Genomic DNA, 14,702 nt, shown 5'->3' on the forward strand with positions numbered 1-14,702 from the left:
AGTGAATGTACATTTACATAATTTGATCTTGCAAAAAAAAAAAACACCTTACCTTTATTTTACTTGACTCTGTGATTAATTGCTATTTTGGTCCTTTTATATAGGGCCATGGCTAATTTGAGTTTGCTTTTTACTCCCTATTTTTTGTATAGTAATTGTGATATTATTTTTTGTTGTAACACACAATAACCTCTATGTTCATAGTCAGTCATATGCATTCCACCTTTAGAAGTTGTGATGCTTATGTTGTAATAGTATTACACTTTTAATGTCTAATGAATGCTTGCAAAAAAATAAAATGAAAATATTGGTTTGCCGTTGCTTGTTTATTTTCTTTTCCGTGCACGGTCCCATTCACAGATTTTCTGCCTGACAGTCTCATCTGTATTATCTCTTCTAAAAAAGCTACTTTTTCATTTTACTTAAGTTGTTTAATTCAAAGAATCACAAGGCATATCAACCGCAAAGGCACAAATGGTCAATGTTAATTTATTTGCTCCTGTGACGACTTTACTTAATAGGATTATGGAAATGCACCCAAATAAATACTGGCCAAATGCATCATTCAAGTATCAGTCTTCTCAAACTGCCCTAAGGTCACATATTTAGGGAAAAAAATGTAATGCCAAAAAAGAACTTACTTAAACTCACTTTGTCCGCAAGGCTTCTTTTTTGTTAGGTTCACCAAGTCCTTGCCGTATTTCTCTTCGATGATTGCCCTATTGGAAGTAAAGGCCCAAGTTATTGTATGACATCCTGTCAATACCTGTGCCTTGGTTCAAAAGCACACATTACCTGGTGAGGTACTACCATATTCAATTTAGTCATAGCATGATCTGTCAACATACTGTGGAGTTTTTTTTGTTCAAAATATTTTGTCGACATATAAAAGAATACAACCAACAGTCAAAATCTTGTACGGAATGTTAATACCACATTTTAAGATAGTAAGTTTATTAAAATATAGATAGTTGGTGTAATATGATAAGAGGTAAAAGATAAAAAAAGGAAATTACTAGGTCATGTAGATCAATGAAATAATGTATCCAAAATAGTTTATAATTTTGTTCTAACTTACATATTTTGAAACATAGAACAATCAACAGGTTTCCAAAAAAGTGAATGTTTATGCAACATTTCAGTGGGATTAATAGTGGACAATCTATCACCCAACCTTGTAAAAGTAATCCACGCCCACCAACTATGAACAGATGGTGAAGTGTCATCCTAATGTATAGTTTATAAGTCCAGCTAAGAGAGCAGCTTTTATTGTTCCACTACTATTTTTAAGTAACATAGCTATACCTACTTTAGCACACAGGTAACAGAGTCACTTTAAATTAGCAACTTCTACGTGCAGTAAAATGAGCAAAAGCTGTGGAATTATAACAGTGCGAGAATGAAATTTCCAAGGGTGCACTCTGGCGTTCCCCAATAAGCATGGGGGTTGATGCAAGTGCCTTGGTAGAGTAGAGAGTTAGTCTACATACAAACCAAACTTTAGCAAAACACTAGAAGGAGATTCAGAGCCAAATGTGTGATTTTTCCCTTGAACTTGAGTTGGTTCCACGAATGTTTAAAGCAGAAGAAGGCGACAATAACCATTTTTAGATCACAACAGTGGCTCCCATTTAAATCAAAGTATTTCCATGAATGGGGGTGTTAGGTGTGCGAGTGGAAGAAAGCAAGGAAGATACTCCTAAAATTAAACATCAGTCTTGGTGTAATTATTGTATGTAACTACAGGCCACAATATAAACAAGCATTGGCATAGCCAATAGGTCTCACTTTTGGGACCTTATAAGTATTTAGTTTTGCAGCACAATATCCTTGGTGCAACAATATCAGCTGTTGCATGGCTAAACCTTGTACCTTATAAGTGTTTAACCATGCAACAGTTGATGTTGTTGCACCAAGGATATTGTGCTGCATAACTAATTACTGATAAGGTCCCAAAAGCAAGACCTATTGGCAATGCCAATGCTTGTTTTAAATGGATTGTCTCTCTGCCAGTTTATGTTATGTAGGCCTGTATAATGCTCTCTTGTAGCCTTAACTGATGGAATTAGCTTTGCATGCGTTGGTTAAACTGTCGCGCTTTCAAACATTTTGATACGTGTGGGATAATGGGCTGCAGATCGCTCAATTAATTTTAAGATATTTTAATTTATACACCATTTTATATTTGTTTTAGATTGGTGTTCTGTGTTTGCTGTAGTAATTTAATTTATTGCTATTTATTGTAGATTTTTATGATATTTGTAATTGCTTATGTCAATTAATTGAATAATGTGCAATATTTCTGTAAGAATGCATTTCTTGGAAATAAAGAGTCTGATCTGATTATACATGTGTGCATTCATATATAGAAAACATATATTCCTGTTCTGCTGAGGCCACCCTCTTCACTGACTATAAAGATGGTTCTATATTTTGAATGAGGCCATACAAATTGCACAGAAAGGTATACTTTGCAAAAGTCTATGAAATTTGTTGCAGCTTCACAAAAGCTTGCAATCGTCACTATGAAAATCATTAAATGTGGGGAAATATATGTCATCAGCAAGTCCCGTAGTGGTTGCAGGCAGCAAAGAAGACACAGGCACAGACCAGGCTACGTGCAAGTAGCAGCTTTATAGGCAGGTAACTGAGTTGCATTACGTTAGGAGTCACGAGATGCGTGTGTTTTACGGTGAACGTGAAATATAATGACAGTGCAAACTGTAATTTTGCTGCAGAGCATGTCATGCACAATCACGACAATGCCCCAAATCGTGGATAGATATCCGATGCCGAAACTGGAGAGGTTCCGAGGACAGTGAAAGAAGTAAAGAAATGAGAGTGGCGGCGCAGTGGGGGACTAAAAATGTGAAGGAGACGCGTGAACTAGCCTATGTTCGCATTAAAGTCTGACGAGCGTGGGAGCTAAACGCCATAAAGACGGTGAGATGCGAGTGCGATCTCAATGAAAGATAGGGCTTATGGCCTAATCACAGCGCAGCGCTGGTTAAGGGAATCCCATAGGTAAAGCACAGTGTCTTGCATGGACAGGCTGACGCGCAATGTAACCCCACAAACCCGTCCCAACTGCATGTAGTCCAAACGGAAACCCCAACAGTAGACGGGGCAACTAGTGTGAAAACAGCTAAGCTGGGGTTGAGAAAGTTAATACAACTGGACGCTAATTGTAACAAATTAAAGAATTAAATAATTAAATCAAAAACGGGCACTGTGCAACAAGTTACCGTATAGTGAAAAAGATCTAGGAGTGCTTAATGGTGTAACGTTATATACAGTGATTATATGCCAAATGCGACGAAAAGAAACACACAACAAGCACCAGAAAAAGTCTACTGTCTGAGGCGGCATTGGCTTAGTTGAAAGTGAATTCCTCCTTGAAGAATTCACATCAGATGCTTCCGAAGTTAAGAATAACAAGCTAATGAGGAGGGAGGGGGAGAAGGGAGGGGGTAGAAGGGAGGGGGTAGTGAGAGCAGACAGCAAGGGGGGGGAGGAGGCTTAATGAGCCATGACAGAAAGGCAGATGGGGGCTGCGGGCGTGCATGCTCACGTGCACTCAAGCTTTAGGCCACCAAAAGCCTCGGGTAGCACTTTTAAAAGCCACTTACTAAATGTCTCGAAGAGACAGCATGCGCTGTGTCAGGCGAGACCTAAAAACACACCACTCAGTCAGACTGCAGCACAACTGACTACAGAGCCTGAAATTCCAGTATTGTCATTACCATGGCTCTCATGATGCATTCATCTGCTAAACCAGCACCATGCACCATAAGACATACACAGAGTTCCCATAATGCACCTCTCTATGACCACCATCAAGCAACGATATCCCAGTACTGTACTATGCATAGGGCCCTCGTTATGCACCACTCACCAGACTTACACCATGCACTAAAATACTATTGATATACTAGTGCTCTCATCCACAGAGCTCTCATTATCCACCTCTATGACCACCATCAAGCAATGATATCCCAGTACTGAGACATGCATAGAGCCCTCCTGATGCACCACTGCTCGGACATACACCATGCACTGATATACTAGTACTCTTATTCACAGGGCTCATGCGGTGCACCTCTATTCCACTACGTAAGCTCTCACAAAGCACCTCTATCCTGATTTGAAGAATGCGCTAGTATCCCAGTACTGACATTTCAGGAATTAAAACGCAACAGGTCCTCTGCTGTGACTTAGAGTATGTGCTGAAATTTTAGTACAGAGATATTCAGAACACATTTACAAATGAATTAGACTCAATGAGATTCAGTAGGGAAGGGAAGCAAATGCTTCGATGTGGACAGTTATTTTAAGTTACCATGCCCCCTGCAGAGAGCTACGTTACTTGCAGATAACCAACATTTTGAAAGGGCAAACACCTCTTATTGTTCTTTAAAGTAGGAAAAAGGAGGACCTGTAGGGCTAAATCTGGGTTATCAGCTGCTGAAGGGTGTTTGAGCGATGAGGTGCGCAGCAAATGCAGCAAGAAATAAATACCGGGCATATAAGGATAATGCCAATGGTGGAGGGACTCCGCACCAGCAGGTGCCACCCGTGAGGCTTGGCAGAGTTACAAGGGGATCCAAAGGACGTTGGTGCAAAATGCAACAACAGGAAAGAGCCCACAGGGGCTTCATGCCAATACCTCAGGAGTCCTTAAAACACGGCCCCGGGATGGAAGCGCCGGTGCCCCATTATTCCCACAGGAAGTTGTAAGCCTGAGCAACTAGGGGCGTGCCTGGTAATGCTCCGCCTCTGGGTGTGAGTTCTTCTCCGGAAACTATGGGGTACAGATATGGGGTGAACACCCAAAGGTCAGGCACCAGATGCAATGCATTCCTGGCCCTCATTGGGTAATCAGGCGGGCAGCCAGCTTAGGTTATATCGTCACTGACTATCCTTGGACCGCCCGGAAGCAAACTCATTACCTTTTCAAATAAACCTGCAACACAACTTTCCCCAAAACAAAACTGGTGTGGCCTCAGTTATTTATTTGTAGACCTATTCCTTGCATGCATTCATTGAGAGAGAGAAAGAGAGAGTGTGGGTGTGTCTCCAGCATGTAGCTGCCTGCGTCACATGTAGGGCGACAATTTTGGGATACAACAGCTTAGTGCAGCATTCCCCTGCTAGACTGCACACACTTCCATCCACCTAATCCCTTTCATGGGATGGTCGGTGGGTTGTGGTGTTCTATTTGTCTTTTGTTCTGCGTTGCAGGCGGAGTTATATTGATCCAAAGGACTTTGGCGCAAAAAGGAATCACAAAAAAGATCTCATTGGCTGCCCTTCGATTGCCCATAAGACACCCATTACTTTATATAAACCTACCACATACATTTCTCCAAAACAAAACTGGTGTGGTCTCAGTCATTCATTTGTAGACTTATTCTTTGCACAAATGTATTCAGTATATGTGTGTGTTTGTGTGCGCGCGCCGTACTATGGGATATCTGCGCTATGAGTTTCACATGTAGAGCCGAAGTGCTCTTACAAGCCACCGTACAATGGGGTCAATGAAGCCCCCCTGAGTAGCCATGCACTGACGTCTCTGCATGTTATGTCTAAAGGGGCTTGACAAAATCTGGCAGTAGATCGGTAAATTGAGCACATGTCAATAAAGAGTGTGACCTGGAGTTCATTCATTATGATGGAAGCAAGATAGCATGAAGGGCTAATGCACATGCTGCACAAGTGTGTGCAAGAGATGCAAGATCAGCAGAACTATATATATATATATCTATATATCTATATATATATATATCTATATTCAATGAAAAAACCATAGGTTTCACACATGTTATAGTTAGCTGGAAATTTTACTGATAAAAAACCAATGAAACTCCCCCGGTATAGTTACTGTAGGCAACTATAACTCACGCGACCCCAATCCTCTGCTGATGCTAATACTGTATTTAGACACTTATTTGCCCATGTCTTCTTCCATTAAATTTTAGCTATACATATATTACAAATATTTTTTTTTCATAAAGACACATATGTCATCAGCAGAGGATTGCGGTCGCGTGAGTTATAGTTGCCTACAGTAACTATAACGGGGGAGTTTCATTGGTTTTTTATCAGTAAAATTTCCAGCTAACTATAACATGTGTGAAACCTATGGTTTTTTCATTGAATTAGCAAGGTTTTTTAAATGCTAATTCCTAACTATAACGTGTGTGAAACCTATGGTTTTTTCAGTGAATTTGTACGTTTTTTTAAATGCTAAGTTACTTTACGCCATTCGTGGCATGCACGCCCACTTAACGCAGTTCGTTCCGTGCGCGCACGGTGCGCTTCGCGCACCGTGCGCGCACAGTGAGCACGCGGTGCGCTTCGCGCACCGCGCGCCCACTTTACGCAGTTAGTGCCGTACACGCAAGGTGGGCACGCAGTGCGCTACGCGCACCGCGTGCCCACGTTACGCACCGTGCGCACATGGAGGACATATTATGCGCTTCCTTGTGATAGGTAATCTGTTAAATTTAATTTGTAAGTGATGACAATAATATGCCATGCACAGAGAGTGTTTTTTTTTTTTTATTAAAATTTTTAGCGTAAGCGCACCGTACGCGTACGGTAAGCGTAATCGGCGAAATTTTCAAAAAATAAAAATTTACCGTTTTTGGCCTTGGGGGATCTTTGAGGACTCAACTAACATGGCTATGTGCATGGGCGCTGTCTAAACAGCCCCTTTATATGTTTTTTGCCTTTGTTTACAGCCCCCCCCTCAGAGTGCGAGAGAGAAAATGGCGGCCGCCGCTTCCTGGTTTCGACCGATTCGAATGTTTACTTAGATGTAACAGCCAATCAGAATCGCGCTCGCGCACGCCACCGTACGCGTACGGTAAGCTTACGGTAAGCGTACCGTAAGCTGGCTCAGATATATATATTGATTTAAAGGCTATTTTCTCAGAATCTACTGAACAGATTTACACCAAACCTACAAAAGGCACTTCCTTGACCTGAGGACTACCTCTCTGCCAAATTTCTAGTAATTCTGTTCAGCCGTTCGGGCTGTAGCCCTGTCTAAAGGTCCTATGGAAAAATGCATGGGAAAAAAGCGTTTTGGGACCCCCCTTTTATCTCAGCCCCCGCTTGACGAATCCCCCCGAGACTTTCAGGGTAGGAGCGGAGCGTAGCGCCCCACCTATTTTGAGAAATTTGCGAGGATTCGTCGACCGGCGCCAAAGTTATTCAAAATAGAATGTTGCGGATTTCCTATGGAAACAGGGTCCTAACTATAACTACCTACTGGCGACCGCCAGTAGGTAATATATATATATCTATATATATATATATATATATATATATATATATATATATATATCCTGATTAGGATTGACCGGGCGCCCCCCCGGAGACCTTTGCAGTATTAGGGAAACCAAGAATACATGTTGTTGAGCTAGCACTGGGCAGAGGGGCATCGTTTGAATTTGCTATTACAGCAGTTGATACTCAGAACAGACACACAAACTACAGTTAAAATATATATAATAGCAAAAATCACCTATTGCCTTTACCCATGCTGGAGTCTAATTCTCCTTCCACCCACATAAACATGAGATTTGAAAGGAGAAAAGCTACAAAGAAAATTGAAACTAGTATACCTTTTAAAAAAGAATAATAACTTACCTGATCGCTGTGTCTCTCCCCCGTCTCTCCCCTGGGTCCGGAACAGGAAGCACCCAGGCTCCCCTGGGCCAATCACAACGCTGCAATGCAGCGGTGTGATGGGTCTGAGCGCCGTGGTTCAGCGCTCAGCCATGGAATGGGAGCGTGGACATGTTTTCCATACAGGCTGTAATGCAGTCTGCGTGGAGAACATGCAAAGCGCGCATGGTATCTACATCTATATTTGTTCCAAATTCTACCAATAATGCTACCTGTCTGACTTATAAGATGACAAAAATAATATAGAGATCAATTAAAATCTAGGATTATCAAGGGACAGCGTTCATTGGCGAGACAGTGTAATACAAATGTCCCCAACTTAGAAATTGCATGAAGGGCAGAATACAGTGCGGAGATTTGGTACCTACGATTACTGACCAAAATATTTAGTCATTTGGGGGAAACACCATACCTCCATAGGCTGAAAATATAAATATGTGTAATGTAACATACATTTTTGTACTTGTATTATGTAAATATGTGCAATGGGAATATTGTAAATATGAACAAAAGATTTGCTGCAGCTGTTAAATGCAAAGTTTGATAGGGAAGCCAATATGTATCATATTCCAATTTTAAAAAATGAAGGCAATGGCAGCTGCAATCCATGGAGCAGGACTATGGAGCCATCTAAACGTCAAATCTATTGAGAAAGTTGTGAATAGCCTTCTCAATGCTCTGTTTCAATTGGGCCAGCACTCTCCATTATCACCCCTGAGCCTTCAGTTCTGTAAACAAGATATCTGATGTAATTGCACTGAATGTATGACGTTACAATGCATACATTTACAACGCATGCCTTTACAACGCAGTTTTTACATCGCAACATCCTTTACAATGCATTATTCTACATCGCATGCCATTACATCACATTTTTGGGAACCACCTTTACAAGGCATTCCATTACATAGTATTATACCAATACAACGCATACCATTACAACGCATATTACATCGCATTTAAGGTAAATGTTGGATAGTGTAGGGGTAAAAATTACTATTCTAGCTCCAGTGAGTGCAACAGCAGGGTAAGTTTTGGATAGTGTAAGGGTACTATGCGTTGTAATGGTATGCATTGTAATGACTTGAGATGTAATGCCTGCGTTGTAGTGACATGAGTTGTAATGACATGCGTTATAGTGAGATGCGATGTAATGGCTGCGTTGTTAACGACATGCGATGTAAAGGATGTTGCGATGTAATAACTGCGTTGTAAAGGTAGTGCGATGTAATGACTGTGTTGTAAAGGTTGTTTCTCAATTGCACTACACACAGGTTTATATTGGCTGAGACGGTATAGGGATAAGCAGGCAGAAGTACCCAGTAAAGCAATGTCTGACATTGCAGAGCTACCAGAGGCAGCCAAAACGCTGTGGTTTCAGCATTTTATGACAATCCGAGGGCGTTGGGCATAGAGCATCTCTGGAACAACCCTTCTACCGCCAGTCTAAATACAGCCAAAACGATTAGAGAAGCATCGGCGCAACAATCATGTGAAATGTCTCCAAGCAGCCAATCATGGACCAACATCATGTAGATAGATTTGTCTACGGCGGAAGAAGATCGAATGGGAAGCCCAGTGCTTTCTTTAGTTCAACTTTAGACTTGGCACACTCCCTACATCTGACTGCAAGCTTGCACACTCCCTACATGTGACCGCAAGCTCGCACACTCCGTACATGTGACCGCAAGCTCGCACACTCCCTACATGTGACCACAAGCTTGCACACTCCCTACATGTGACAGCAAGCTCGCACACTCCGTACATGTGACCACAAGCTTGCACACTCCCTACAGGTGACCACAAGCTTGCACACTCCCTACATGTGACAGCAAGCTCGCACCCTCCGTACATGTGACCGCAAGCTCGCACACTCCCTACATGTGACCACAAGCTTGCACACTCCCTACATGTGACAGCAAGCTCGCACACTCCGTACATGTGACCGCAAGCTTGCACACTCCCTACATGTGACCGCAAGCTCGTGCACACTCCCTACATGTGACCGCAAGCTAGTGTATGCGGTCTTTAATGATCATTGTGACTGCAATTTTGGTGGTAGCGAAAATGTTCTAGATTTTAACAAGATATCCATAAGAAGTGATTGATTTTTTTGTCTTTAAGAGTTAATCGATACAGAGACGACCTTACCTTTTTCAATAGGGCAGATTTAGAGCTGATATTTCATGCTTTGGCCCCTTATGTTTGGACGACATTTCACATTACAGCTACATGCAAATTGCAATGTCAAATTGTCATGCCTCAGGATTTTAGTATCTTCTAGACTATTTAAAATGCAAGATCGCAGAGTCTAGGAAAAACTATTTGTTTTATACTTGTACTTAACTGTTTCTGCCTAATTGTAACATATGAATAGCATAACGAATATCATATTAAACGGAGTAGCACGAGTTGCATATTTTTCCTTGCACGGCTGCTTTGGTATGATACTGATTAATATTTATTATATATGTGTAATATCTGTAATGGTTTTTTTAAGCTGAAAAGAATAAAAAATAAAGCTAAAATTATAAAGAAATTGGTGGAAATAGAAAACGAAGTAAAAGGATGTTTGACTTGCCTTACTTTCGATGGAAACATCTTCCTTAGACTTCCAAGCAAGCCATCACTGAATACCTCCCTATTCTACCTTAGCAGCAGAAATACACATTTTGCCGTGATGCCAAATAGGGGTGGAAGCCATGATATCGGGTGCAGGTGATTGCACCTTTTAATAAAAGGCAAACTATTAGCACATGTCAACATAACAAACTAGATCTGTCTCCTGGCTGGTGTTGGTCAATGGATGCTCGTTTATTAAGAGGCAAAGAAAATGGTCATAGGTTGGATCCAAGATTCGAAGAGATAAGTGGATCTAGTGACAAAATAAGTGCTATCGCTCATCAATTTACGAGACCCTTCATAACACAATTAAAATACAGAGACTGCACTTCAAAAATGATTTTAGAAAGCTGTCTAGTGTACTTCCCTCTTACAAAAAAGTGTCAGATAATTTTTGAAGTTGCACTGCTGCAAATTAGGTGAGAATGTCCAGAAATTCAGAATTTCTGGAGGAAAGGTATACAACTGAGTGAGGCACTCATGATTCAAGGATGATCCTTTAGAAGATCCCTATTATATGCATTTGTAGGTTGCAAATTAAACATCTTATCCACTCTATTAGTATGTCATGGTCATTCCTAGTAATAATACATGGCTACTTTCACCACGGTACCTAGTGACATGTGAAAGGTTCATGTACCAGCTCGAACAACAACCATTAGAGTTTGCTTTAAAGTGGTTTTCTTTGCCTTATTAAATAATAAGCATTTGAATATAAGAGAACTATCTTGTCCTGCCAGATTACATGCTCCATCCATCTCTTTTTAAATGTCTTACAATTAATTAATCAGACAGGACATTAGGCCTGCAACAATCTGCTGAAATGCACATAAAAGGGTACAACTTGTACAATTGTACAAGTTTAACAACTTGCACAATTGTACAACTTGTACTATTGTACAACTTGTACAATTGTACAACTAACATGCATTTTTAAGTTGCACTGTAGAAATACTATTTACGCTGGCTGCTAATCTTTACATCTGCAACATTTTGTATTTGAGAAACTGTTGGTACAGATCCTTCTTGTTACTACTTAAAATATGAGTTACTCAACAATATATTTCAACGTTCCAAGGACCTTTCATTATTTCTGAGCATGGTTTACATTATCCAAGGACACTTGTTTCTACATTCTTTATATATAGCGTAGATATACTCTTTTCTGTTACTATTTTACTCATTGATGTTAGATGCTACTCAAATGTATGCATGACTGTGCCTACTATTTATAGTGGAAAATCTTATTCAGGGTTTTCTAGTTTAACAATTGACGTCAAATGCCATTTGAGCGCACACGTCTCAAGCTTTTGTCTATCACAATTCCTGGAAGGTGTAAATCTACACTCACTATATAGTTTATCAATTGACATCAAATGCCTCTCTCCTAATTTTTTTGTCATAGGTTTTGGTGAATGCAAATCTAAATTCACAATATGCTTGTTTTTTATGTATATGGGCTATTATGCAAATAAGGGCACAATGATGTTAGTTAATGTAATGTGAGTGCTCTTTATTTAAGTTCTCACCGATTCATGCTTCTGCAGTTTTTAAATGTTTTTTTCTTTACTCATACTCTTTCAAATCTAATATAAAACATATTGGTTTTAAATATCTATTGATTCATTAATTAATCCAAGCACTTTGTATGCATTCATATTTTTTTTACTTCTAATTTTTTTTTTTTAAGATGTACTCCACTTTTTGGTTTATCAATGTTGTGCTTTCTAGTTTAATTAGTTGTTCTATATTGAGGATTGGATGACTATTTTTTTTACATTCTTTTTTTAGTGTGTGACTTGTATTTTGTATGTTTTGTCCCATTTGAGGCCTCTGAAGAAGGGGACGCTCTAGTCATGTAATGTATTACAGCTATCATATTTACTTGAAAGTCGAAATATTTGAACATGACACAATGGAAGCTTAATATTAGATGAATGCAATAAAATTTGATGTGATTTCATTATTGTTCCACGTTTGGGAACGTTCTTCAACAATAGTCAAATAACGTTAAATCTCAGTGGTCCAGCAACTGATTTGTTTCCAGGGAAGATGCTTGGAATGCGTTTTTGTTTAAAGGCACTGAATGGAATCCTTTCACGAAAGAGGAGCGCGTTATACTGAGGTGTAGTTAGATATGGATTTGTTAAAAAGAAATTTGGAATGCTTTTAAAATGAGCTCTCAATATCTTTTGGACTGTTGTTTATTAGTACGGGTAAGTATGCACCTACCACTAGCAAAAAGGCCACCAACGCAATATAAGGCCCAGTCCAGGTCTCAATACATTAGCCCCGGGCTCAACCCTTGGTAGCTGGCTGCAAGCAGGCAGGCTTATCTCTAGAGACAGGTATGTAAAGCATTTAAAAACACCAATACATTAAATAAGCAAGATACAACACACAATAAAAATACCACACCAATTTATAAACATAGGAAATAATGTTATCTTTAAAATGACGCCAAAATCCAATATAGGGAACAGAGATATGAATTCTTAAAGATGAAACACTTTCTAGTGCTTAAAAACGTTTTTTCTAAAAACTGTTTTTATTGCATGTTTTCACAAACAGGTGCCATAATACATACCTACAGGGTCATGTGAGACAAGTGGTGGTGGAAAATGAAGTAGCAGCATCCAACTTAGACAGAACCAATTAACAGTGCAGGGAATGTACATCAAAGAATAAAAAAGGAGATGAAGAATAATTAATGATTAGCTGGCGACTACGACTTTTTACGTAATTGAAATAGTATCCTAGTATATTAGCATTTCATAATACGGAATGACAGTATGAATGGTTGACAAGAGCAAGGTCAGATGATCGAGGTTCGTGCCAGAGGAGGAGCCAACATGGCGTTGTTACAGCATAGGCTGGAGTTGCACCATGTCTTTACATAATATTCCTTGTAATCCCAACCCATCCATAACCACAAGGTCTCAGATCGGGTCAGGAGTGCCCAGTTTCAATTTGTCTCCTCAGGATGGAGCAGTATGTAGGAACAAAGTGGTTGCCAAACATCTTTAGGCCTGGAGGAGGGGGGCAATAACGTCGCATAAATATCGCTGCTAGTGTCACAGTATATTAGGTCCCTCATCCAAGCTTTAAATATTGGTGCTGCATGGCTGCCCCAATGTATGGAGACCCGTCTCTTGACGAGTAAAAAAGCAATGGCAATGATGCATAGAAATTCCAGCACCTAATGTTTTCACATATCCCAACAGTGCCAGTAATGGGGGGTTAGTTCAAAATCAATCATTAGTGCGAGATGCCTGAAGACTGTCTCCCAGTACAACAAGTCCGGTGGGCAGTTCCACTCCAAGTGTATGAAGTCGGCATAGTCGGCTGCGCAACTATGGGATTTAGAGGGGTCTATTTTGGCAAGAAGTTTTGGTGTAATGTGAGCTCTATGTAAGTATTTGAAATGGAGAAGTTTGTGTCTGTAATTGTAAGATATGAAATTGGTCTGTTCACAATACGCCCATGTTTTATCCAACAAGGATTGGCCCAAGTCTTTTTCACATGCTGCACAAGTCTTCACCCCCACCGCTGGTCGAAGCATCTGAGCTAATTGATATAAACGGGAAACCAGATGAGCATTGTTGGGCAATGTAATAGCGGTGGAAAGCGGGGGGATATCCTTCGGTTCCACTACAGAGGATCGTAGTGTGGCAAATATGGAGGCCCGCATTCTATGCAGAAGGAATCTGTAGAGTGAAGATACATTATGTTCCTCAGGGAGGTCAGACACGGAACGTAATTGGACCTTGTGAAATAGGTCCCCTGTATGTCTTGTAAAATAGACCTGTGAGGCCATTTGTGCCAGGGGCTCAAGCTCCATCAAGGTCGCCTATGGCCTGTGAGATCGCATCAGCCGTAATAGGTGAAGCCAGGAATTGGCGCTGGCCTTCCTCTATCCAGACCACTGCCACCTCAGCCAGATAGTCGGTGAGGACGGCATCTGTTGGTGGGAAACAAGTGGTATATAATCAAGAGTAGTAGGAGAGGAAGGTAGATGAGGTATCTGTGCTCTGGGTGATAGATGGGCCGTCATCCGATAGCAACTGGGTGACATAGGAGGATTGATGTCGGGGGCTAAGCAGTCTGGCCAAGGTCTGTCCTGGTCTCTCTCCCTCCCCATACACACTGGCTTGCGTGCATTTGACCAAGTAATTAGCTTCACGGGCTGCAAGTTCCTGGAACTCCACAAGGAGCTTTGCCCTCTGATGCTTTGCCATCTGATGTAGGGAGGAGGGGGGGCGGTGTTGCCCACCAGGGTGCATGCGTCAAGCTCTCTCAATGCCCCTTCGGTCACATCGAGATTATGATGAATAGTGCGCAGTACTCCAGCCTGCTTAGTCATGCAGATGCCGCGTACATAGACT

The 14,702-nt window shown here is 40.8% G+C and overlaps 1 protein-coding gene across 2 annotated transcripts in view; it reads right to left on the reverse strand.

The window, feature by feature from the left end:
- The window catches only part of PSTPIP2 (proline-serine-threonine phosphatase interacting protein 2), a 348,974-nt gene that overhangs the window by 137,202 nt on the left and 197,070 nt on the right, over nt 1-14,702 (reverse strand). For both annotated transcript variants that reach the window (XR_014969634.1, XM_085629151.1), the window contains exon 3: nt 642-719. Coding sequence is in view for 1 of the 2 variants with exons in the window: in XM_085629151.1 (XP_085485277.1) it covers nt 642-719 (78 nt within the window). In the remaining variant the exon portion in view is untranslated. The remainder of the gene's footprint in view (nt 1-641; nt 720-14,702) is intronic.

Source organism: Triturus cristatus, chromosome 2_1, assembly GCF_964204655.1.
Source record: "Triturus cristatus chromosome 2_1, aTriCri1.1, whole genome shotgun sequence".
Classification (NCBI taxonomy): domain Eukaryota; kingdom Metazoa; phylum Chordata; class Amphibia; order Caudata; family Salamandridae; genus Triturus; species Triturus cristatus.